General features: G+C 44.4%; 1 protein-coding gene across 1 annotated transcript in view; it reads right to left on the reverse strand.

The window, feature by feature from the left end:
• dnah10 (dynein axonemal heavy chain 10) overlaps nucleotides 1-23,229 on the reverse strand; it is a 36,411-nt gene that overhangs the window by 8,671 nt on the left and 4,511 nt on the right. Inside the window, exons 13-61 of the mRNA XM_083527289.1 lie at nucleotides 23,007-23,177; nucleotides 22,412-22,557; nucleotides 22,152-22,303; nucleotides 21,750-21,914; nucleotides 21,455-21,662; nucleotides 20,976-21,132; nucleotides 19,100-19,579; nucleotides 18,635-18,793; nucleotides 18,437-18,553; nucleotides 18,249-18,351; nucleotides 17,871-18,049; nucleotides 17,553-17,764; nucleotides 16,773-16,929; nucleotides 16,456-16,689; nucleotides 15,513-15,635; nucleotides 15,169-15,402; nucleotides 14,750-14,973; nucleotides 14,343-14,612; nucleotides 14,079-14,262; nucleotides 13,534-13,668; nucleotides 12,672-12,824; nucleotides 12,392-12,580; nucleotides 11,663-11,809; nucleotides 11,341-11,532; nucleotides 11,037-11,155; nucleotides 10,787-10,945; nucleotides 9,804-9,939; nucleotides 9,423-9,545; nucleotides 9,203-9,334; nucleotides 8,910-9,126; nucleotides 8,224-8,343; nucleotides 7,594-7,739; nucleotides 7,359-7,511; nucleotides 7,008-7,268; nucleotides 6,681-6,853; nucleotides 6,508-6,601; nucleotides 6,149-6,316; nucleotides 5,864-6,052; nucleotides 5,609-5,780; nucleotides 4,893-5,096; nucleotides 4,647-4,727; nucleotides 4,271-4,468; nucleotides 3,998-4,159; nucleotides 3,713-3,887; nucleotides 3,324-3,505; nucleotides 3,039-3,175; nucleotides 2,668-2,885; nucleotides 2,079-2,300; nucleotides 1,754-1,901 (exon numbers count right to left, since the gene is read on the reverse strand). Coding sequence (XP_083383415.1) covers nucleotides 1,754-1,901; nucleotides 2,079-2,300; nucleotides 2,668-2,885; nucleotides 3,039-3,175; nucleotides 3,324-3,505; nucleotides 3,713-3,887; nucleotides 3,998-4,159; nucleotides 4,271-4,468; nucleotides 4,647-4,727; nucleotides 4,893-5,096; nucleotides 5,609-5,780; nucleotides 5,864-6,052; nucleotides 6,149-6,316; nucleotides 6,508-6,601; nucleotides 6,681-6,853; nucleotides 7,008-7,268; nucleotides 7,359-7,511; nucleotides 7,594-7,739; nucleotides 8,224-8,343; nucleotides 8,910-9,126; nucleotides 9,203-9,334; nucleotides 9,423-9,545; nucleotides 9,804-9,939; nucleotides 10,787-10,945; nucleotides 11,037-11,155; nucleotides 11,341-11,532; nucleotides 11,663-11,809; nucleotides 12,392-12,580; nucleotides 12,672-12,824; nucleotides 13,534-13,668; nucleotides 14,079-14,262; nucleotides 14,343-14,612; nucleotides 14,750-14,973; nucleotides 15,169-15,402; nucleotides 15,513-15,635; nucleotides 16,456-16,689; nucleotides 16,773-16,929; nucleotides 17,553-17,764; nucleotides 17,871-18,049; nucleotides 18,249-18,351; nucleotides 18,437-18,553; nucleotides 18,635-18,793; nucleotides 19,100-19,579; nucleotides 20,976-21,132; nucleotides 21,455-21,662; nucleotides 21,750-21,914; nucleotides 22,152-22,303; nucleotides 22,412-22,557; nucleotides 23,007-23,177 — 8,580 coding nt within the window. The remainder of the gene's footprint in view (nucleotides 1-1,753; nucleotides 1,902-2,078; nucleotides 2,301-2,667; nucleotides 2,886-3,038; nucleotides 3,176-3,323; nucleotides 3,506-3,712; nucleotides 3,888-3,997; nucleotides 4,160-4,270; nucleotides 4,469-4,646; nucleotides 4,728-4,892; nucleotides 5,097-5,608; nucleotides 5,781-5,863; nucleotides 6,053-6,148; nucleotides 6,317-6,507; nucleotides 6,602-6,680; nucleotides 6,854-7,007; nucleotides 7,269-7,358; nucleotides 7,512-7,593; nucleotides 7,740-8,223; nucleotides 8,344-8,909; nucleotides 9,127-9,202; nucleotides 9,335-9,422; nucleotides 9,546-9,803; nucleotides 9,940-10,786; nucleotides 10,946-11,036; nucleotides 11,156-11,340; nucleotides 11,533-11,662; nucleotides 11,810-12,391; nucleotides 12,581-12,671; nucleotides 12,825-13,533; nucleotides 13,669-14,078; nucleotides 14,263-14,342; nucleotides 14,613-14,749; nucleotides 14,974-15,168; nucleotides 15,403-15,512; nucleotides 15,636-16,455; nucleotides 16,690-16,772; nucleotides 16,930-17,552; nucleotides 17,765-17,870; nucleotides 18,050-18,248; nucleotides 18,352-18,436; nucleotides 18,554-18,634; nucleotides 18,794-19,099; nucleotides 19,580-20,975; nucleotides 21,133-21,454; nucleotides 21,663-21,749; nucleotides 21,915-22,151; nucleotides 22,304-22,411; nucleotides 22,558-23,006; nucleotides 23,178-23,229) is intronic.

Raw genomic sequence — 23,229 nt, forward strand, 5'->3', positions numbered from 1 at the left:
CAGCGTGTGTTTAGAGACCCGAGATGGATATCGACACACACACACACACAAACACACACACACACACAAACACACACGATGACCTGTGGTTGTGTAAGATCACGAAAACAACGCACTGATTACATCATCACACAGACAGCCAATCAGAACACTAGGAACTGCTCGAATTTCCATACTCCCGGAATGCACCTGTGCAGTCTGACACGCCAGATGATAAAAGTATATAATCTGAAAGGTTTCATGTTTTATTTGGGGGATTAGTACATCTCCAAACTGCAATAAGTCTGCAAGGCAATTTAGGTAATTTTTCCAAATCTCCTGAATAAACTCCTGTTTTTTTTTTCTCCTCACCATGATCCGGAAAGCTTGTGAGGAGCCGCGGTACTTATAGCGCTCCTTCAGGCGGTGTGTTTGTGCTTGCTACGGCAGCACATATACTAAAATTGGAACGATACAGAGAAGATTAGCATGGCCCCTGCGCAAGGATGACACGCAAAATCGTGAAGCGTTACCATATTTTTCACTCTTTAAACCAGAAAAAAACAGCACTGAGCTGAAAAATCGGCATAATGTTTTATCAGGTACCTGAAATTGTTTTCCAGAAATAACAGATTTTTTCGTATTTCTTTATGAATAAATAGACTAAAGACACGAACCAGACCCCAGAACATCAACACCAACTCCAATAACCCTAATAAATCTCTAATATTAGAATAAACCTAACACCAATAATCCAAACTCTACTGCTGCTTTATCCACCACAATAAACTACACAATTAAAAATGAGATTAACTAATAATTGAAATGAATGAAAGTGTAAAATATAGAACTGATATTAAAATAGAGGAGAAGTTCACTGTAAATTAGATGCTGATAAAATGCTGAAGCAGTCTGTAGTTTAAAGTCTCACACTGCTGAGGATGAGGAGCTGCTGATGACTGCGTTCCACAGGCTGGGATTTTCCAGCTGTAATTAAGGCTTCTGACCACCAGATGACGCCACTTTTCAACAGTGTTAAATGAATACCCTTAAATACCCCATAATCTCAAATACCCCATAATCTCAAATACTCCATACCCTTAAATACCTTATACGCTTAAATACCCCATCATCTCAAATACCCCATACCCTTTAATACCCTGTACCCTTAATACCCCATAACTTCAAATACCCCATAATCTCAAATACTCTATACCCTTCAATACCCCGTACCCTTAAATACCCCATAATCTGAAATACCCCTAAAAGTGCAAATACCCCATAGATAGATAGATAGATAGATAGATAGATAGATAGATAGATAGATAGATAGATAGATAGATAGATAGATAGATAGATAGATAGATAGATAGATAGATAGATAAGTAGTCTGTGATGTAACTTCCCCTATGCCCACAAACCAAACACTCAAAATTAAATGCCCCAATACCTGCTACAGCTGCACTTAACTGCCCAAAACGAACAAAAAACCCACCCAAAATTAACTGCTCCAACTAACCCTAAAGCTAAATCAATAATTATAAATTGCCCCACAAGCTGTTAAAAAACACCATATATCTCCTTATAAATACCCTCTACAGCTAAATGCTCCTACACTCACAATTACCCCCTCACCATGTAATTAGCCCCAGACTATCACCTAGATGCCTCTAAAGACACTTTTTAGTTTAATACACTGAGTGACAGAATATATCATAAATGCCCCCCAGCAGCACGAGATCTAACCGTGAGAGCTGTAGGAACGTTTCCAGACCTTGAGGTTGTTCTTCTCCTCCTTCTTCTTGATCCAGTTGAGCGCCTGCTGTTGGGGGTCGATGCACAGAGGGAATCGGCTGGCTCTCGTGGTCAGGATACCATTCTGCACAGACAACTCATCAGGAGGAAGACCTTCTGAACCCCATCTACAGACACACAAGCAGGAAGGAGGTTTAGAAGCAGTCCAGAAATACTCCAGACTCCAGCGTGACCATGAGTGTGTGCATAAAGTCAGCTTCATGAAGACGTCATCGCTTTGTCTGATCGAGTCTCAAGTCACCAACAATGTCTTCTGAGCAGGAGGTTTTATGAAGGTCTCGTACCTGCTGATCTCGACCTCGTCGGTGAGCAGGCTCTCGATACGGAAGGGCTGGCTCAGAGGGATGCTTCTCTCCATTACGTCCTTCTGCCACACCTCGTACACCATCTGGTCTCGGAAGTCCCAGCTGAAGGCTCCTTCATAGCTCAGGAAGGCTGCGCAGATTAGACAGTCTCCCAGCAGGCGCACTCGCTTCTTCTCCAGCTCCTTGAGATCTTCTGTCCAGCTGCAGTGAGAAAGCAGAGTTACTCTTACCGACTGAATTTGATCGTTTCCATCCTTTAAAACGTGTTTTCTTCCTCTTACATCGATTCCATCACTATTAATAATCGATTTTAATTAGAGTTACGTTTAACATTGCGGAACCTTATTTTGGTTCTCGTCTACGTTCTAGCAGCTAGAACCCTACATTCTCTCACCAGCCTCTCTTTATTCTCTATAAACGACAACGTGTGAGAACATATAAACCTGCGCTGCTGTCTGAGCTGCTGCTATAGAAAATGAATTGTGACTTTCTGACCAATCAGAATCGAGAACTGAACAACGCTGCACATGTAAGAAAATTCTGGATGGTTGAATGTAATTTCTCTGACCGCTCGTTCTCTGATCCCAGTCCTGAGATGAGTTTGTCGGCTGCGATGAGTCTGCGCTCCATGATCTCGGCCTCCTCCTGCAGCTGCTGCTTCTCGGCCATGGCTTCGTTGTACTTCTGCCCCAAAGCGCCCAGCTCCTTCTGAATGCCTGCCAGCTCGCTCTGGATTCGCTCCAGCTCACGCATGCTCTGGAAGTAGTTCTTTTCCAACCTGGCCACCTGGAACACCGTCATGAAGAAGTAAATAAATCAGACTACAAAACTCCTTCTGAAAGTCCACAAACCGGCAACGCTGATACATTTGGTGGATCTTTTTGGATAAGTTCATCTTGGAATGAAGCAGCAACAGAAATACAGAACTTTTTATCGTACCTTCTCTCTCTTGGGTTTGATCTCTTTGGCTACGTCGCAGTAACCCATGACGGCCTCGACGAATTTCAGCATGCCCGAGCCGGCCTTGCTGATGGCCTGCATCTCCTCTAACGACGTGTTCAGGTTCTTCAGGAAGCCTGATGAGAATAAAAAACATCAGCGAGTCAACTTGCGATCTGATTGGTCAGGAAGCATAGATTCATTTCATATGTTATCTTTATACAACGGATCGTTACAGATCCTCTTTAACAGTGGACCTTAATTCTTAAAACCCACACGTCTCACCTCGGACCGTTTTGACTTGTCCGCCGCCGATGGCATCGCAGTCCATCTCCATGAGCGAGCGCAGGAAGTTGGCCTCTGACATCATGCCTTTAGCGGTCTTCCAGCTGATCTCTTTATAACCACGCATGACTAGGATACACTCACACACCACCTGCACCTGCTTCGGCGGCTTGGCGAAGGACCTGCGCGACACGGGGAAGACCACAGGAGATTAGACATACAGGGTAGGACCAAAAGACATGTTTTTTCACGGGGAATTTAGAACAGCAAAAACGACGGATCACAGAGCGATTCAGATCATACATGCTGAACAATCCTATTCTTTACATACAAATTTGGATCATGCAATGTTTCTCAAATACAGGTGAGAACCTGCAGCATGGACTCGCCTGATTTCAGTGACGTCGGATTTGTCCAGGTCCTGTAGGGCGAGGCGAGCTGCCTCCAAAGCCGGCAGGGCTTCGGCCAGAGAGCTCTCAGCGTCCTTTTTCTCCACGGAGATTACTTTATTCTGCTCTGCGATCTCCTTGGCCTTTTCCTCTGCTAACTTCTTCTTCTCCTCAGCTTTGTCAAGAACACAGAAGTTAGCATGAGTTTGATCATATCGAAAAATCCAATCTATCTAACACTCGGGGTTAAAAACTGGAGGCCTGTTGCTTTAGGTGTTAACTGACCACTGGCTGTGTTGGTGGAGATCTCATTAAGAAGGATTTCACAGGCAGAGGACTTCTCAGCTAGGACCACTTTCTGCTCGGCAAGCTTGATGTTGAGCTCGGCGAGCTGCACGCTGGCTTCCACCAGTTTATCCAAACCTCCTTCCAGTCGCTTACACTGGGCTACACCACACACAGAAGGAGAGCAGAAACCAAAGATGCACTTTTAAAGTTCATTCTCTGCTCAGGTACTTCACACACATACACACACTTAGAGATGAGCAGTGTCCTCACCCAGGATGTACTTATCCTTGTCGTTCAGCAGGTTGAAGTAGGTGCTGAGGAAGTCCAAGTAGTTTTTCGGGGTGACGTAGTTACTACGTCGCAGCTTCTGCTGGAACAATTTGCTGTACTCGCCCACTGAGCTGTGCACCATACACACGTGACCCATCACTGCCTCGTAGAAGTCCTCAGGAATCATACTGCTCTCACCTGGACCAGGAGACGAACCAACAGTGAGTGAGAAGATCATAAATACACACCTGATTCCAAATGTCACCACAATAAAAGCTTCATAATCAACATTTGATTTAAATTACTCCCTGTTGTTCTAGAAAAATAATCACAGCAACCGTTTTCTAGAACATTACTCCAAATGTTTCAGACTTACGCAGGAAGGACTGTGCAACTGCATTGAGAGCCTGAGGAGGCCAGGGGAGGAACCAATCAATACCGGTGTTATTTACTAGCCCTGAACAAAACACACACACACACACACACACACACACACACACACGCTCTCATTAAGGTTTCCGCCTGAACTTATGTGTAAACTTGTGCACTTTCTCTATCGTACAAAGTAAAACATAAATGTGTAGAACAGACGCCCCACATGGTACACCACCTCCCTTCTCACCTGGGAAATTCCTGCAGCGGGTTCGAAGGACATCCCCTACAGGAGACATGCCCAGGACAATGTGCAGGTTGTTGGCGCTCTTGTTCACGAAGTATTGCCACACGCTGTCTTTGGACGGCCCCGAGCCCATCTTCAAAGCCTCTTCGCGGATCTGATTCAGAACGGACTCCTTCTCTTCATCAGGGAAGAGCGCAGGAACAATTCCTGTACACAGAGATCATCACATGGTCCAGACCAGCACCCCATTGTGTACTTCATGTACTGTGGTTTTATTCATGTATACCATGTATATATCTTTTTGAACGGGCATGTCTTTAGACCATTAATAATAATAATCTGTAGGAGGATTGTTGGGTTTTTATCATCAAATAAGAGCATATATATATATATGAGCGTGGCTTTTAAAGCATAAATGAGGTGGATGTAGAAACATTTCAGAGTGGGCGTGGCTTAAAAACCATAGGTGATAACATGGGTGTGTTTTTGTTCCCATATATGTAAAAGAAACACCTTGAATGAACACATCTTCAGACCAAAATGATAACGTGTCTGAGTGGGCATGTCTTGAGTCTATAAATTGTAATAAGAAGACCATATATGGTAAAATGGGCGTGTCTTTAAAACCAAATATATGGAAGTCTTGAACAGAAAAGAAAGTAAATCACAGGTTTTCTTACAGGACGCTTGTAAAAGACTTCATGTCCAAAATGATGTACCTGAGGTGAGCATGTTGTTAATGAGCTCCAGGAACCCCTCCTCGGCCACGTGAGCATCAGTGAACAAGAAGACGGTTTTCTTATTCTCGATGCCCAGCTTTAAATAGAGAGTTTTCAGATCTTCACGGAAATTCGACTCGGAGTATCCTCGACTCAACACGATCTCAAACACCTGCAGTTAAAAAAACATCAGCAGCTCAGTAGAAGATCCTGTTAGCATTACAGCTGTGATTTATTTATAGGAAAATGTTTTACCTCACATCCTGCAGTGAAAGCAGCTAGCTTGGTTAAGGACTGTTTCCCAGACCCTCCCACTCCCACTAAGAGGGCGTGGCCACGATCCATCCTGATGATGCGATGGATTCTGGTCAGGTGGTCTAGGGCATCATCAAAGAGCACCAGGTTCATCCTGGTCTTGTTCTCGTTGTACTCCTCGAGGAGCTCCTGTAAAAAAAACAGAAAATAGAGAACCCCAGTGATGCGGTTGTAATTGTGAAGTCCATGCACCAGAGATGTTCCGATTTCACCTGAAGCCAGCACCTGAAAAAGAGCCTGACAGGCTTCATAATCCAGAATGTCCTCGTAGACTCTGGGCTCAAACTCAGCGAGGGCTGTTTTGAAATCTCCAAACAGGATGGGGTCTCTCATCGCTGACTCCAGATCAGGGTTGAAATGTTCCTCTATCAGGGTTCGAATGTGTCCCTGGACCTGGAGACAGTGAACAATTTTACAAAAAAAAACATAATCAATATAAAGTATAGTTAGTGTTATAGAACCCCTCATCAAGATCTTCTGCCTGTCTGATTACACCTGAACCGGTCCCTAGTGGATCAGCAGGATGAGAGACAGCAGGTATGTGTGTGTGTGTGATGTTGATGTTGATGGACTGAGGGACTCACAAGGGTTTTGTCAGTTTGGTTGATGAGCCTGTCATGGAAGACTCTCAGGCACTCGTTCCTCCAGACTCGTACAAACTGCGTGACCTTCAGGAACCTGCAACGTGTCGTGACCACAATGAAACAGGTGAAGGTTATGTGTGATGGTAGGGTGTGTAAAGTACGAGTGCACTAACCTCTCTGCGTTGGTCAGCGTCAGGCCGTGAAACACTCTAGACAGATCTCTCAGGTTGAAGATGTAGTGGAATTTAGAAGGAGTTGGTGGAAGGTCTTTAATGATGGATTTATAAAGCTCCAGCGTGCAGGAGGTCAGTGGGTCGCAGAGCGTCTGAATGCTTTCCTCAAACGACTTTACAAAAAAAAATGTATGTATAAATATTAGATGTTAAATGTAACTCTAACGGGATAAAAAAGTGACTTTATGATAAGAGTTTAGAGCTAGATATCATCTAATACTTTAGCAGCAGCCCATAAGAGTGTTCAGCTTTAACCCGGTCTCTCACCCTGGTGTGGCCCTTCAGGATGGAGGAGTAGATGAGATGCAGCGATTCCTCCTCGGGAAACGGGATGTTGAAGACACTAAAGAGGGAGATGAAACGAGGATCCACCTCGTTACGGCCGCCTCCTGCTTTCCCCATAGCCGCGATAAAGCCCATGTCCTTCAGCATCTTGCAGTTGAGCTCCTTCCCTCTGTCGTACATCCCGCCCCTGTCCAGCAGCAGCTTCAGCAGGGCTATGGGCTGCTGTGTGCCGTAATCATCCACCTGTGAGCCAGAAACAGAGAAGAATAAATTAGAAGGCGGAGCCTAGCCTCACTCCATGGCATTTCTTTCGATATTTACTTATAATCGTACTCGTGGCATGTTGAGGTCGTCCATAAACACCAACAGTCTCTTGCCCATAGGAGGGCCGTAGGTGTCCTTGGTCCTCTTCTCAACGCTGGCCTCCAGGTTCCGCTGTAGGTCCATGGATGTGGTTCTCGATGAGAAATTGATCATCAGAACCATCTAGAATACAAAAAGACGTTTTCAATGTAACACTCAGACGTTTAAAGAATACGGCGTGATGAAAAGCATCTATGTGACTCACGGTCGTATCGGGGTCCAGGCTGTTGAGAAAGTTCTGAGTGGTGGCTGTTTTCGAGGTTCCGGACTCTCCAACCAGCACCACTGGCCTTTTTACCTTCACCATCTGATCCAGCAGCCAGTTGGTGCGCGTGGTGTCAACGGTGGGCACTGAGAGAGACAAACACAATCAGTCAATCAGGTGGCAGCAACACAATAAACTCATGCAGCTCAAGAGCTATTATTAATGTTTACATTAAACATCTGTATGAAAGTAAAAGTGAGATCTTCAGGTTTTTTCAGCTGCAGCTTTTCACAGAATGCTCTAGAGTTTATTCAGAATGGTGCGAGAAACAAAAAACATCCCATAAGTGACATTTCTGTGTTGGAGGTCCATAGGAAAATGTGCAGATTTAAAGAAGCATATAGTAACTTCTATTATCACTGTTTACACCCCTGGTGAGAAAGAAAACATCTCAGCCTAGACCAAATCTACTGAACCTTGAGGGAGCTTTATGAGATTTTCCAGACTTTAGACTTCCAACCTTACAAGACCTACAATATGTCTCTAAAACATCAGGCCACGCCTCCTGAGGAACACAGTGAGGAACACGGCAATCTCAATGAGAGCCTAAAAACTTGACTAATACTTTACCTAGAATGTCGATGAACTTCATGTCAGGGTTGTGGATGTATTTAGGAACCAGCGAGCTCCAGGGAGTCCATTTCTTTGTGTTCGCATCGAAGTGGAAGTCATAAAGAGTCGGCAGGGAACCTGAAACGATAACACACACATCTGTATCATCTAATCTGTAGCAGCTCTAGTGTTTACCCACTCTGTTCATCATTTTAACTTTCCTAATCACATGGCCCCTCCCACATCATGATGTCATACCCTTTTTTCTTTTTCACGCCTCTATTCAGTTCTAATGTTTTCCTTCTTTACTTCTATCCCTCTCTCCCCACATCCTCTAATTTTATTCTTCATTTAGGTTTCACTTTTCTCAATTCTTTCTTTTTCTTCACTTTTAAATTTTTTTCATCACCCTTTCCATAATTTTCTCTTTCATTTGTTTATCTGTCCATGTTTCCTTTTCCCTTTATTTTTCTTCTTTTTCATGTTTTCTCTCCTTTCTTCGTTTCCCTGCCCTTTAGTTTTTTTATTCCTTCATGTTTTACTTAGTTCTTTCTTTTTCTTTTTTGTTCCCTTCCCTTTTTCGAATCCCTTTTGTCTTTCATCTTTCCATTTTTTGCTTCTCTCCTGCCTTCCTTTAGTTCTTTTTCTCTCCAGTATATATTTTTTTTTCTCATGCACAAAGAAGTTCAGGTTTCCAAACTTACCTGGAAGTTCTCCTGGACCGGCGAGCTTCTTCTCGTCATGGACAGAGGTGAGACCGGACAAGCTTTTGATAAAGTCATCAAACTTCCCCCTGCCGCTCTCCAACAGCGAGGCTCCGAGTGAACAGTACAGAGCCTCAATGAAGAAACTCTCCAGCTCCTCGGAGGAGATCTCTGTGGGTTCTAGCAGAGCGTTCATCATCATGGACAGCTGCACCACCTGCGAAGCAGAAGAGCATTAAGGCTGAGTGATCAGCTAAAGCTATTGTTGTAACAGTAAAATGTGATCATCTCACCATGTTCAGGTTAGTCTGTGGGACGATGGTCTTCAGTTTCTCTCCTTGTTTCCCGTCTACGATTCCCTCCACGATCATGTCTATGGTGCTGGGGACGTATTTATCGAATAGACTGTTCAGATCTTCTTGTTCCTGTGAACAAATTAACAGTTTAACTTTTTAAAATCCAACACGAGAAAAGAAAAGCCACTGTTACTCCGTGTGTAGGCGTGTGTCTTACTCTGGAAGGCCTGTCCTTCACCCATTTCTTCCAGTAGGGGGCAAAGCGGAGGTTTTTGGGGTCCACGAAAACCATTCCACAGCGAGACACGGTGGCAGGGGAAGCGTACTGCAGATCTCCGACCTAAGAGCAAACATCACGTGAACTCACGTCTCATGTCTGGTATTTTTATAAAATTAACATTAGCATCCCCTTGAGGAGCATCTGAGTAAAACGTTCAGCTTTGTGCACACTGCGTTGGAGTGTTGTGTGTTATTATTTTTTAATAAACAATCATACTCCTCTGTACAGCAATCAGAGTTCGGGAAAACTTTCAGAATCGTTACGTGTGAAATCACGTTTTGTGTCAGGATTGGACTGTAAATCTCTGAGAGTCATCACCTCGAACAGGAGAGCGCAGTGACCCTGCAGACGGATCCTCTCTCCGTTAGCCAGCGTCAGAAGCTTGTTATCGTCCATCACCGAGTTCATGTTCTCCACCCACAGGGCGTCTACGTCCCCGTCGAACAGGACGTACCTGTGAGAGGAAGGAAATGTTCCTCATTAGTGTTAGAGATCTGGGAGAGATAATTACAGACGCTATGTTCATGCAGCAACACCTGGTAAACTTTCACCTTAACGAGTTTGAGTAGAGTAAAATAATCACTATGGGTGTGGGAGAGGGGGCGTGGCTGAGCACCGGCTGTTAAATGGAGGGAGGAGCCAGAGGGAGTGAGGGGGTAAAGATCACACACCTGTCATGAGTTTTACTGAAGAGCGTTTAGAGAATTTACAAAAAGTTGCATCAATAGTTGCAACTTTTTGTAAATTCTCAGAGGGAGTGAGGGGGTAAAGATCACACACCTGTCATCTTTACCCCCTCACTCCCTCTGAGGTGAGAGTGAAGGAGTTAAGGTGAAAGTTAACCAGGTGTTGCTGCATGAACGTAGCGTCTGTAATTATCTGAGCTCTAAGATAGCTAAATGAACATTAATCTGCAAAGCCACACCTAAATTGTGAGGTGTGGCTTTGCAGATTATTGTTCATTTAGCTATTTTAGAGCTCAGATGATAATGTTGGGATGTTGAGGAGGCTCCAGGTCCAGTTCATCCCAAAAGTGTACAGTGGGGTTGAGGAGGTTACCAATGACCATGTCTTCATGGAGCTTGCATGGTGCAGAGGGACATGGTCATGCTGAAACACTGTACAGATAACAGTCTATACGATTGTATGTTTTCAGCTTTGTGGCAACCACAGATTGGGGAAAAAACGCATATGGTTGTGTGTAGCGGGAAAGTAGGGGTTTTCAGAGTCAGGTTATGCACATGCTTCACTCTGCACTCCTTATTAAATCATCTGAATGTAGTTCTGCCTCCCACTGGTACCTTCTCTCCTTTTTCTCTGTGGGTCTGTTGATGTCTCGGAAGATGTTGGACAGAATTCCATCAGTCCAGTCTCGAGTGATGGGATCCAGGATGCCGTAGAGCTCAATCACGCTCATGGCTTTGGGGTTTAGTGTGTACAGTTTGGTAATCAGCCCTAGCCTGCATGGCACATGATACACAGAGCACAGAGTTTAAACTTTACACTTTCCTTTTATCTTAAAGTCTACATTGATATTGAAGAGGTGGAGACCTCGTCTGGGCGTGGCACAGGGTATTAATAACCACGGATTTGCCCCCTCCTGTGGGTCCTACCACCATGGTAGTGTGTCTGGTCATCATGGTCTCGTACATCTGAATCACTTTATCCACCTGCAGCCAGAACGAGTACAGTAAACTCATCAGTGCTTTAGATCAGATTTTATATTATTATTATTATTATTATTATTATTATTATTATTTACGCATGAAATCATCTCTATAGTAACGGCTCATTCAGATTACTGAATTCGGAGAGAAATATCTCCTGTAAGATATATAGGTTGACATGAAGGCACCTGATTGGGCAGCAGGACGTATTTGTTCTCCTCCAGGATGCTCTCTACGGCATCATTAAAGTCGGGGTAGCGCACACGAGGGCAGTCCAGACCTGGGAACAGATCTGAGATCAGGCCCAGGAACAGAGGAACATCCTCAAAGACAAATTTTGGGAGGTTCATGTCCCTCAGAGCTCGCATCAGCACCACGTCCTGACAGAGAAAGAAAGATCAAAAGAGTGAGGACTACGTGGTTAAACCTCTCAGCAGGTCAGCAGATCAGGAGACGGTTCAGTATTCAGGTTGAATGGTAGTGAGAACTTGGGTTCAGGATGTCCGTTACCTCGTTGAGCTCAGGAGATCCTCTCTTTAGCTCTCCTGCCATCACTAATACAGATTTGAGAGCTCGCAGCCCAAAATCATAGTGAGACTGTTTGGAGAGCTGCTCTCGTGCCAGTTTATACAAAACTGTCATCTTCTTGGCCAGAACCTGAAACACGGAATCCAGAATCAATCGATAATCAGAACAACGTTTATATTCAATCAAGGAATCTGAGAAACGGAGATAAGGAGATTTGTTTTTCAGCGTAGAATTTGTAATCAATGGAGCGAGTGTTTTTTATTGTTTGTGTGAGTGTTTATTCACATTGTCTCGTTTGTGTTGCATTTGTAACTTTAATATCTGTTACCACAGCTAAACAAGAACGTTCCTGCTGGTGCTGGTGCTGGTGCTACTAAACTTCATGCAAGTGATCGGAAGAAGAAGTGTTGTTAAAGCGTTTGCGTTCGGCTCAATTGACATCATTTAAATGTATAAATGAATGAAATACAGTGAAAATGTTGAACTATAATAAGACTTCTTGTTTGAGCAAACTTATGCAGTTGCTTTTAGCATTTCGTTTTTTGACAGGGTTTATTTGAGTCTTGGAGTGAATTCATAACGTGAGGTTTTTTCTCTCATCACTCTACAAACTACAGTTACTGCATGGATTCATTTGAAATGTATTTATAAATATTTTTTTAGTTTGTAATATTACAGTAAGACGAATAGATTGGAGCCTGAGATGGTCACCTTGGCCATGAGGAAGCCCTCTGAGAACAGCATGATCTCACAGATCTGCTGGAGATCTGGGACGATGACCACCACGGGTCGGAACAGAGCCTTCACCGACTCGGGCAGCTCCGTGCGCCCGGCGTAGCCTGGATTCATGGTTATGAAGATCCCCATTCGCGAATCCAAATCGATTTCCTGACCCTCAAACTGTCAGCAAGTCAGAAGCAGACATCACAGGAATTAAATTGGCTAAAAACTTCTGGATTTGGTAACAAACAGATAATAGATGATGACTCACATGGAACCTCTTGAGCTGCAGGATGAGAGCGTTGCGGATGATCTGGATCTGGGAGGAGATGACCGACAGCACAGAGGCGTCGATTCGGTTGAACTCGTCGAAGCAGCCCCAAGCACCGCACTGAGCCAAGCCGGAGAAGATCTTCCCGACCGCCTGGAGAGGAAGATGATGAATGATGATCCAGCTCAGATTATGTTAATTAAATCAATAGAAGCCGTGATGGTGATCGACCATGATCCTGTTTGTAATCTAAAATCGTTTTGTTTTTGTTTATGTTTTTTGTTTATGGTGTGAAGTTCTTCCTCCTTTTCTCCCTCATTTACCACCTACAAGCTCTAACTCTACATTTCACCAATCAGAGAGTGTTAGTGCATCACAGGGCATCGTAACAACTGTGGAGGAAACAGATATCGGCCCTCTTCTACCTAAACTCAGACACCTATCATTATCTCGAGTGATTATCGATGTTGGGGTCAGAGTGCAGGGTCAGTCGTGATGCAGTGCCCCTGGAGCAGGGCAGTTAAGGGGCAGTTTTTCTGTGCTGGGGCTCGAACCCCTGACCTTCTGATTAGTAACCCCAAAGCCTTAACCATGGAGCCACTCAAAGGCAAAAACACAGCCAGAATGTTTCATTCTTAATGCAGAAATGTAATAGTTATGGAGTCTGCAGCAGCTTTCCCACAGGGCAGATCATAGTTATTATAAAAGCTAGTCAAAGACTGGAAATGAAGCAGAACTGTAGCTACTCATGATCACCAGCGTTCATCAGCAAAGCGGACAGAATTCAATTAAAGAGGAAAATCATAACAGGTACAAACAAACACAGGACAGGAAGTGAGAAGGAAGAAATTGTTCAACTTACCATGTAGTCCATTCCTTCACCACAGTTAGTGACCACACAGAGCAGACCCAAAGCCTTCGCCAGGTCTTTAGTGGACTCTGTTTTCCCCGTACCTGCAGGTCCCGCTGGTGCTCCACCCAGGTACATTGACAGAGCCTAAAGACGCAGAGTTACACGCAGAGTTTATATTATTGTGACACCTGTCAGGAGAGAACCTGTGTGTGTGAGTGTGTGTGTACCTGAGAGTGTGAGAATTTGTTTGCAAGAGTGTATACCTGTGTGAGAGTGTGTACCTGAGAATGTGTGAGTGTGTGTTTGTGTACTTGAGAGTGTGTGTGTGTGTGTGTGTGTGTGTGTGTGTGTGTGTGTGTTACCTTAGAGAAAGTGTGTGTGTGTGTGTGAGTGTGTGTGTGAGTGTGTGTGTGTGTGAGTGTGTGTGAGTGTGTGTGAGTGTGTGTGTGTGTGTGTGTGTGTGTGTGTGTACGTGTGTGTGAGTGTGTGTGTACGTGTGTGTGTGTACGTGTGTGTACGTGTGTGTAAGTGTGTGTGTACGTGTGTGTGTGTACCTGAGTGAGAGTGAGGTAGATACGATCAGTCAGTGGAGTGATGACCAGTCGGCCGTTCAGCCCCATGTACTCGTATCCGTAGGAGAAGTGAGCAGAACACTGGCGAATGTAAAGGTCGTCCATCTCCTTGACCCAGTAAAACCTCAGCTGACTTTCCCACTCGAACTCACGAGCGTCTGTAATACTGCACAGCAACATCAACGTGGACCAATCATAATCCAGGATTCCGTACTGCATGTCTGCACTAGGCTGAACACTACCTACCTGTCCCTGACGAAGCTGTCCACGATGTCTCTGGCGTGGACGTCGATGATCAGCACGGTGTTGAGTTTGCGCCGGTCATTCTTCTTTAAAGGTTGCGTGATGCGCTTCACCAGGTCGTCGATCTGACCGTGCATTTTCTTGGCGTACTGTTTCATGGCCTGTTTGTCTCCAGCGCTCATCTTGCAGAAGATGTCCTCCACCTCCCACGTCCACCAAACCTGGTTCCCTGCCAGCACCACCATGCCCTGGTAGTCCAGCATCCAGTCCACCCTGAGACACAATCAACAGCACCAGAATTTTTGACTCGTCAACTTTTAACGTCCCTTTCAGCTACCATCAATAAACCAAAAACAGGAAGTAACCGGGTTCTGAAGCGCACCCGTATTAAAAGATCCTGAAACACACACCTGGACTTGTGGTGCTGGTAGAAGTAGATGGCCTCCTTGGTGATGAGTCTGTTGGTCCTTTTCATCTCCAGCAGAACGGCTGTCATCCAGTCCTCCACTCGTCCGTCGGCTGGGACGGTCTGCCTGAACTCCATCACCTCACCTTCTGCAGACACCATGGCCATCACCAATGTCTCTCCATTCGGTCCCGTGTCGAAGCGCAGGGACGCGATGTTGTCGTACATCTGCACAATAACAACCTCAGTATCTATCATTCTTTAACAAGCTACATTACTGTATCTCTGAAAGTCACATGACCAAATCCCTGTGTCGTCACGGTGACGCTCGCTCCCTCATCCGTCACACACTAAACTATAGTAATATAAAGTAATGTATTGATGTTAGTGAAAAGGCCACGCCCCCAAATACACTTCCTCTACCTTGATCATGTGCTCCTGGACGCAGGACGGCTCGCTGCTCCCCAGGATGCTGAGCAGCTCGTCGTCGGAGATGAAGAAAAAGCGCGGGAAAGCATTACGTTTGGAGTCCAGGTAGTCGTTCAGGCTCTTCTGGCAGCGCTCCAAACCGTCGCTCAAATTCTGCAGGTCTGACAGGCGATTCGGAACCAGGCAGCACCTCTTTATACCCGGGTCTTTCACTGCGTCGGACATGATCTAAGAACAAACACCACACAAATATCTCCTGTTCTACTCTGAATGCTGCCTGAATCAGTGGCTTTTTTATATTTTTTATATTAAAAATAACAAAAATTAAAGCAGGTTACCTCCTTAAACTTCTGGTCAATGGTGTCAAATTTCTTGGCCTCATCTGGGAGCTGAGAACGAATATCACCTCCGATAAAGATGCTTTCCAAATACATCCACTTCCTCTGCACCAACATCCAAACCTGTACAGGGCCAGGCGATGAATATTCATGAGCTCATTATAATCTACAATCATTTTAGGGCTCACAAACCCCTGCTATAACACAGCATTCCATAAAACTATAAACAGGCTAAGTGGGATTTCATAAACAGTGTGTATACCTACTGAAAATATACACAACTTTATTATGAGAGTTTCAATCGTTTTCTTAAATCTAAGGAAATATTCATCTGCAATAAAATCAAAGTGACACAAAACTAACAATAAATGTAGAACTGTAAAACTTAGAAAATATGCTAGAAATGATTCTTTGGAAAATATGGTAAAGTTTTTCATTAAAAAAATACAGTCATTAATTTATAATTTATATTCTAGAAAATATATAAAGAATTTTTCTTCGGTACAGTTTATGCTTTGAAACGTATCATTTAAATGATATAATCTATAAAAATGCTGGAGAATTTATAAAAATAGGACCAAGAGAAAAATTTCAATAAAAAAAAAAAAATAAAGTGCTATTTTATTCAAAAGATTATTATGGAATTTTCTGGTCTAGAAAAGTAAAAATGTGCACTTTGAAAAGAGAAAGAGATTTTTTTTTGTATTTGTATTGTTATTTAGAGTTATAGAAATGTTTTTGAAAATTAAACATATAATATCATTTTGAGTCTATTTTGAGTTTATACTCTAAAAAAAGAGTTTATATAAACAAATGATTAAAAAAAAGTACAAAAGATTAAAATATATATAGTGTATAGTATAAACTGTATATAATCTTTAAAATTCTGTAAATAATATCATCCTCAAAAAAAAAAAAAACTTGTAGTGTAAAATATCCTGACCTCAATGACCTCACTGATGAGGGACAGGTTCTTCTCCCACTGCTGAATGGTGGAGAGGAACGGCCCGACGAAGCGGCTCCCCGCCATGCTCTGCAGGTTCATGGCGTTATCGTCCAGGTTCTGCAGGATCTCCTCCACCGAGCCCAGAATGGATCCTCGCTCCTGAGTTCCTTTAAAGTAGCGCTGCACTGTGAACTTCATGTTCTCCCACATGTCCACCACCTCCTTCACACCCTGTACGAAACACATGCAAAAAAAGATTGATTAAATCTGCAGATCCTTAGAAACCGGGGCGGATCTGTAGGAAGCTTCTAGACCTTCTCTATGCCGAGTTCTTTGACAGCCGCAGTGACGATGTCTCCGATCACGCTGCTGTACTTGTGGAGCTCCATGGCAAACATGTTTTCCAGCGTGAAGGTGTCTGGGTTCATCTCAAAGCTGGTTCCTGTTTGTTCCATCAACTCATTCCAGTGTCTGGGGCAAAAAAAAAGAAACACGAATCGAATACTCAGATTTCTCAAACAATTTGATGGAACATTTTATGTAGATGTTGATGCTGATGTGAAAATACTGATGGAATCTTCTTCCTCGCCCGGAGAGCATAGAGGGGCATCAGGAGGAAAGAGTAGACACTGATGTGTGTGTGTGTGTGTGTGTGTGTGTGTGTGTGTGTGTGTGTGTGTGTGTGTGTGTGTGTGTGTGTGTGTGCGTGTCTCAGTGCTCGCTGAACTGAACTGCTCCTGGTTTCTCTGCAAACTACCCCAAATCTTAATGCCAAAAGTATTGGGACACCACACTTTTCCAGCCCAGCTCTACATGTGGTCTTTAGGTGCAGTAGTTTACTTACACAACGAGACCCAAATCTGTTACCTGATTTTACTAACAAGCTAAACCTTCACAAACACACTCCAAAATCTAGTGGAGCTTCTACCCAGAAAAGTGGACCTTCTTATAACATTATCATATTATACCACTTCCATGGCTGGAATATGTATCTGAGAATTTCTCTATAATTAATTAACTATAAACGGTTAAAAATCATCTGTAAAAAGTTTGATGATAAAATGAAGAGCTCAGAATGCTCTGAGGGTTTGAACCTTTCTCTCAGAGCCTCGTTCTTCAGGTCCAGCAACAACGGCAGAGACTCTTTAAACTCTTTCAGATGGCTGTCGAGGAAGAAGGCCACGGGAAGAGATCTGGTGTCTTTCGGCAGCTTCCTGAGGTTCTTGATGAAACCCTCCACACCATCCTGGAGCAGCTGGATGTTCAGGTCCACCCACAGAGTCTGAGACCACTCTACCTTAGCAGCCTTGAAAAAAGAAAAGAAAAAACACAATGGAACATGATCCGATTTCTAAATAAGTAAAAACAAATTGAAATTTGTCTACGTGACAAAAATCGCATGAGTGAAGGACCTTCTGTTCCATGTAGATTTTGTAAATCTCCCTCAGGCCCTTCATCTCCTGTTGTATTTTTAACAGTTCGGGGTACATGGTAATGGAAAGGTCGAATAGCTTCTCAGCGTTGGCTAGGTCCTGACGGCTCGCTTCTACCTTAGACAGATCTGCCTCATAAGTGCTCATGATCATCAGACCTGAAGAGAGGAACATAGAATGAACTTTTAATCCTGAAGGAAACTCAAAAGCATCAATTATTATAACTTAAATTATTTTATTAAAGCGGCACCTGTCAAAGAGTGGGATTTGTTAGGGAATATTACTACTAGTGTGTGTGTGTGTGTGTGTGTGTGTGTGTGTGTGTGTGTGTGTGTGTGTGTGTGTGTGTGTGTGTACCTTTCTCCAGGTTGTCTCCTACAGCTCCAGGCCCATGTATACTAAAACTCTCAGCAAAGATGGACAAGTCCTGCTTATACTGCTCTGTCTGCTCCATGGTGATCTGATGAGATACGAGTCCATAGATGAGAATAAATAAAAAGTTCATTTCTACTCGTCTCTTATTTTTATTAAAATAATCAGCTCACTTTAGTAAAGGTCTTTTTGACTTTTCCCAGGCGGTGATCCACACGTCGGGCCTCGGCGAACACGTCTCTCCACACGTCCTCGATGCGGGACAACAGCTGCAACTCTTCCTCATCCACCTGGGGCGTAAACAAATCCAGCACCTGTTTGTTGATGTTGACTGTTTCCAGAGATGACGGAGCAGTGGTGGAGAAACTCACCTGTATATTGTACATAGCCAGAGTTCTGTATCTCTCCTGGACGTCTCTGTATCTCATCTCCACACTCAGGGACATGTTCCTGATGTTGGAGATTGTGCTGAGGACGAACTTCAGGCTCTCCAGCGTGTCGGGAGATGTATTTAGATGATCCGAGAGTTGCTGTTTGCGGTGATGTGAAACAGTTTATTAGTTTATTAGAAAGCTGGAGATGTTTAGCTACAAAGCAAAAACTGCACGGGTTCCGCAAATCGTCCGCCGTACACGTTCCTGTGAAGAAGCTGTTACTATGGTAACGATAACATATAAGAATAAGCACATTTAAGAAACCTTGCAGCCACTATGCAGGACATGTGGTAATAGAAAATAAATCAACACCTTCAGCCAAACAAATCAGTCTGTAATTTAGTTAATGAAATAAATGCTAACTATTATGCTAATTAGTGCTAATTAATGCTAATTATCCACCTGGAACTCGCTGTACAGGGCGTGTAACTCCTTCCGGGCCAAGTCGTTGAGTAACATGCCCAGTGAAGTTATCCAAGCCTGAGCGCTCTCCAGTACGCTGCGTCTCGTCGGCTCCAGGCTCAACCTGATGGCATGTTCATCCTTCACCACGGGCTGCTCCACCACCTCCTGAATGACCTGCGAGTAAAACTGCAGCTTCCTGTCGTAAATCACACACGAGGGCTTCTTGCCTGCAAACTTTTCCAGCATGATGGCCTTGTCCAGCTGCCAGACGGTCCGGTAGTGTCTCCAGAGGTTCAGGTGTTGGGCGACAGAGCTGAGGAGCTGCTTTGTGTTCAGGGAAAGCGTCAGGGCGAGCTCGTTCACTTTTGGCAGCTGACACACATCGCTGTAGAAGCTGAAGACGAACGGCTCGTCCTTGCCTTCCACGCGCTGAGGAGGACACTCGATACACGTGCCATGCATCCAGCGGACGAAATGCTATGAGGTTCACATTATATATTCACATTATAATTAGAATAACTGCATCTTACATTTAAAACAAGTAACAATACAAAGAAAATAGCAGCAGGTGGGGGGTAAAGATGGGTAGCTGGGTTTAGAGTGTGGGGCAGACAGGTGGGGTGACAGGTAAGGAACATAAGAAGCAGGTGGGGTGACAGGTAAGGAACATAAGAAGCAGGTGGGGCAGACAGGTAAGGAACATAAGAAGCAGGTGGGGTGACAGGTGAGGAACATAAGAAGCAGGTGGGGCAGACAGGTAAGGAACATAAGAAGCAGGTGGGGCAGACAGGTGAGGAACATAAGAAGCAGGTGGGGTGACAGGTGAGGAACATAAGAAGCAGGTGGGGTGACAGGTGAGGAACATAAGAAGCAGGTGGGGCAGACAGGTAAGGAACATAAGAAGCAGGTGGGGCAGACAGGTGAGGAACATAAGAAGCAGGTGGGGTGACAGGTGAGGAACATAAGAAGCAGGTGGGGTGACAGGTGAGGAACATAAGAAGCAGGTGGGGCAGACAGGTGAGGAACATAAGAAGCAGGTGGGGCAGACAGGTAAGGAACATAAGAAGCAGGTGGGGTGACAGGTGAGGAACATAAGAAGCAGGTGGGGCAGACAGGTAAGGAACATAAGAAGCAGGTGGGGCAGACAGGTGAGGAACATAAGAAGCAGGTGGGGCAGACAGGTAAGGAACATAAGAAGCAGGTGGGGCAGACAGGTGAGGAACATAAGAAGCAGGTGGGGCAGACAGGTGAGGAACATAAGAAGCAGGTGGGGTGACAGGTGAGGAACATAAGAAGCAGGTGGGGTGACAGGTGAGGAACATAAGAAGCAGGTGGGGCAGACAGGTGAGGAACATAAGAAGCAGGTGGGGTGACAGGTGAGGAACATAAGAAGCAGGTGGGGCAGACAGGTGAGGAACATAAGAAGCAGGTGGGGCAGACAGGTGAGGAACATAAGAAGCAGGTGGGGCAGACAGGTAAGGAACATAAGAAGCAGGTGGGGCAGACAGGTGAGGAACATAAGAAGCAGGTGGGGTGACAGGTGAGGAACATAAGAAGCAGGTGGGGCAGACAGGTGAGGAACATAAGAAGCAGGTGATTAGTAGACAAGTGCGGAAAAGAAAGTGTGGGATAGTTGTTTTTGGGGGTTTGGAGCAAACAGGTGGGTAGAAACCAGGGTGAAGCTGAATATGGTAGATAGGAAAGGAAAGTAAGGGGGTGGTTGTGTGTGGAAAGTGAAGCAGGCAGATGTGTTAGACAGGTGTGCAGAAAGGCAGGGACAGTATGGGGTATCTGCGTGTAGTGGGGGTACACAGTAAGCTGCGAGGGGGCGGGGGAGGGTCTGGCTAGCACCACAAGCAGTTTAGTAGATCACCTTGGTGCTCTCCACACAGTCCCTCACACAGTGCATGATCAACTTGTACACCTCGTGGCTTTTGGGGTGCAGCATGATCAGTGGGGCAGAGAGGATGCTCTCGATCTGGAACAGTGGGGTGGAGCCCTGCAGGGCGGAGTTAAACACCTGGAGGTTCCTGTAGGCCACACACACACACACACACACACACACACACACACACACACACACACACACGTATATTATTATTATTATTATTAGCCGTGTATACAGTCTGTTCTCTCATTTATTTTTAATTGATTTTTATTGATGAATATTCATAAATATTCATCAGTAAATCTCACTGATCATAAGTTTCTAATGTTCTTAATGTGAAACCAGACATTATTATTATTGTTATTATTATTATTTTATTATTATTGATTAGTATTATTATATATTATGTATCATTATTATTATTATCGCTTGAATAAATGAGACTTTTGGAAGTGGAGACTCACTTCAGCACCATGTTGGTCAGGGAGTCGAACACTCGGCGCTCCCAGTAAGTGTAGTACTTAGCCATGTGCTTGGCCTTGCCGCTGCTGGTCTGCGAGGTCAGACACTCCATCTTGGTGAGAAGAAATCTGATGCTGGAGTACTTCCTGCACAGCAAGCTCACGTCTTTGGCTCTTTGTTTCTCCACTAGCTCACAGAACTCCTTCACTCCTTTAATCATAAAAACACACACATTTTAAACCTGCAGTCCAATCCGGTGAAGATTAAACGTGAAAGAGAGTGTAGGAGGCTCGTTACCTGGCAGTTCTCCTGCTCTCTCTGGTACAGGGAATTTAAACAGGTTCGCCGACTCCATGGCCTGGAGCTTGGCGTCTATGTCTCGTTCATTCTTCTGGATCTGGTTCAGTGTGGACTGGAACTGGGTGATGGCCTGGTTGGCCTTAGCAATGAAGTCTGACAAACCTGTGGGAGGCAAAGGAGGAAAATCGGATTAGATCTGAGTCTCCTATAACAGTGGTTATGAATGTGACACTCAGATCGGATTTAAGTCATGCTATAACCGTGGTTATGAATGTGACCCCCAGATCTGATCTGAGTCTTCTATAACAGTGGTTGCAGTAAAACAGCAGTGATGTGGATGTGACAGTAAATGAAGACGTGATGGTATTAAGAGTGAGGTAATGTTGTGAATGTAGATACCCAGAGAAACCAGAGTTAATCGTTTACAACCAGGGGACATTACACTCCTCAGTTCCTGTATCTGAATGGCCATGAGGATCGACTCTGCATCGTTCAGACGGTCCATCGTAGAGCCGTAGCGGTCCGTCAACCTGTCCAGGTCTCCCAGGTATCTATAAACACCAGAACGATGTGATGAAATAAAACAGCTGGGTGTGGTACAGGGTCAGGATTGGGAAAAACAACATGCTAATAATAATAATAATCCAAAACTTTCCTACCTTAACAATCTGTCCTGAAGCTTAGCCACTTCTCTGACCTCTTCAGGGAGACTGAGATCCAGCTGCTCAAAGTACCTGGTCTCACTAAGGCACTCCTTCAGCTCCGGGCCCAAGTTTACCACAAACCGCACCCCCGTCTCCAGATCCTGATCCCAAGAAACCACAAACCAAATCACCTTTATAAGAATTCTACCGCTGAATCATGAAATAAGTGTTATATGTTGGAGAAAGTTCCAGATGTTCAGAGTCAGCGTTTGTGCAGCGTTTTTTTTTTTGTTTGTTTGTTTTTTTTTTAAACAGGGTCTAGACCACATGAGCACTTAGCTTTGAAAAAAAACAGCATAGAAATTTCACATCTGGAGATTAAAAACAACGTCATTTGACAAATGTTACAATTTATATTGGGGTTTATATACTGTATTTAAAATCAATCTTAAATGTGTTTCTAATGGATTCCAGTGTGTTTGTGTGTAATTTCAGACATTGGGATTACATTAAGATTTTCTCCCTGTTTGAAACAATTATCATACATAGAAAACCCTGTTCATCTCATCATCTCCAGCACTTGGCGTGTCTGATCAGTTTTGTTTCTGACCTCAGGCTTTGTGGAGTCTCCTCGGGCTTCTCTCGAGCAGTTCACCATCATCAGGACGGTTCTCTTCATGAGCTCGTCCAGCATCAGCACTGCCTCCTCCATCCAGCGCTTGTGTTTCCTTGTCTCGTAATCGCGCATGGACCTGGCCACCTCCATAAACTTGGCTTTTGTCTGCCAACACACACATACACCAAGGTATGAGAACAAAGTTTAAAATTGCTAA

Source organism: Silurus aristotelis (genome assembly GCF_946808225.1).
Source record: "Silurus aristotelis genome assembly, chromosome: 23".
NCBI lineage: Eukaryota > Metazoa > Chordata > Actinopteri > Siluriformes > Siluridae > Silurus > Silurus aristotelis.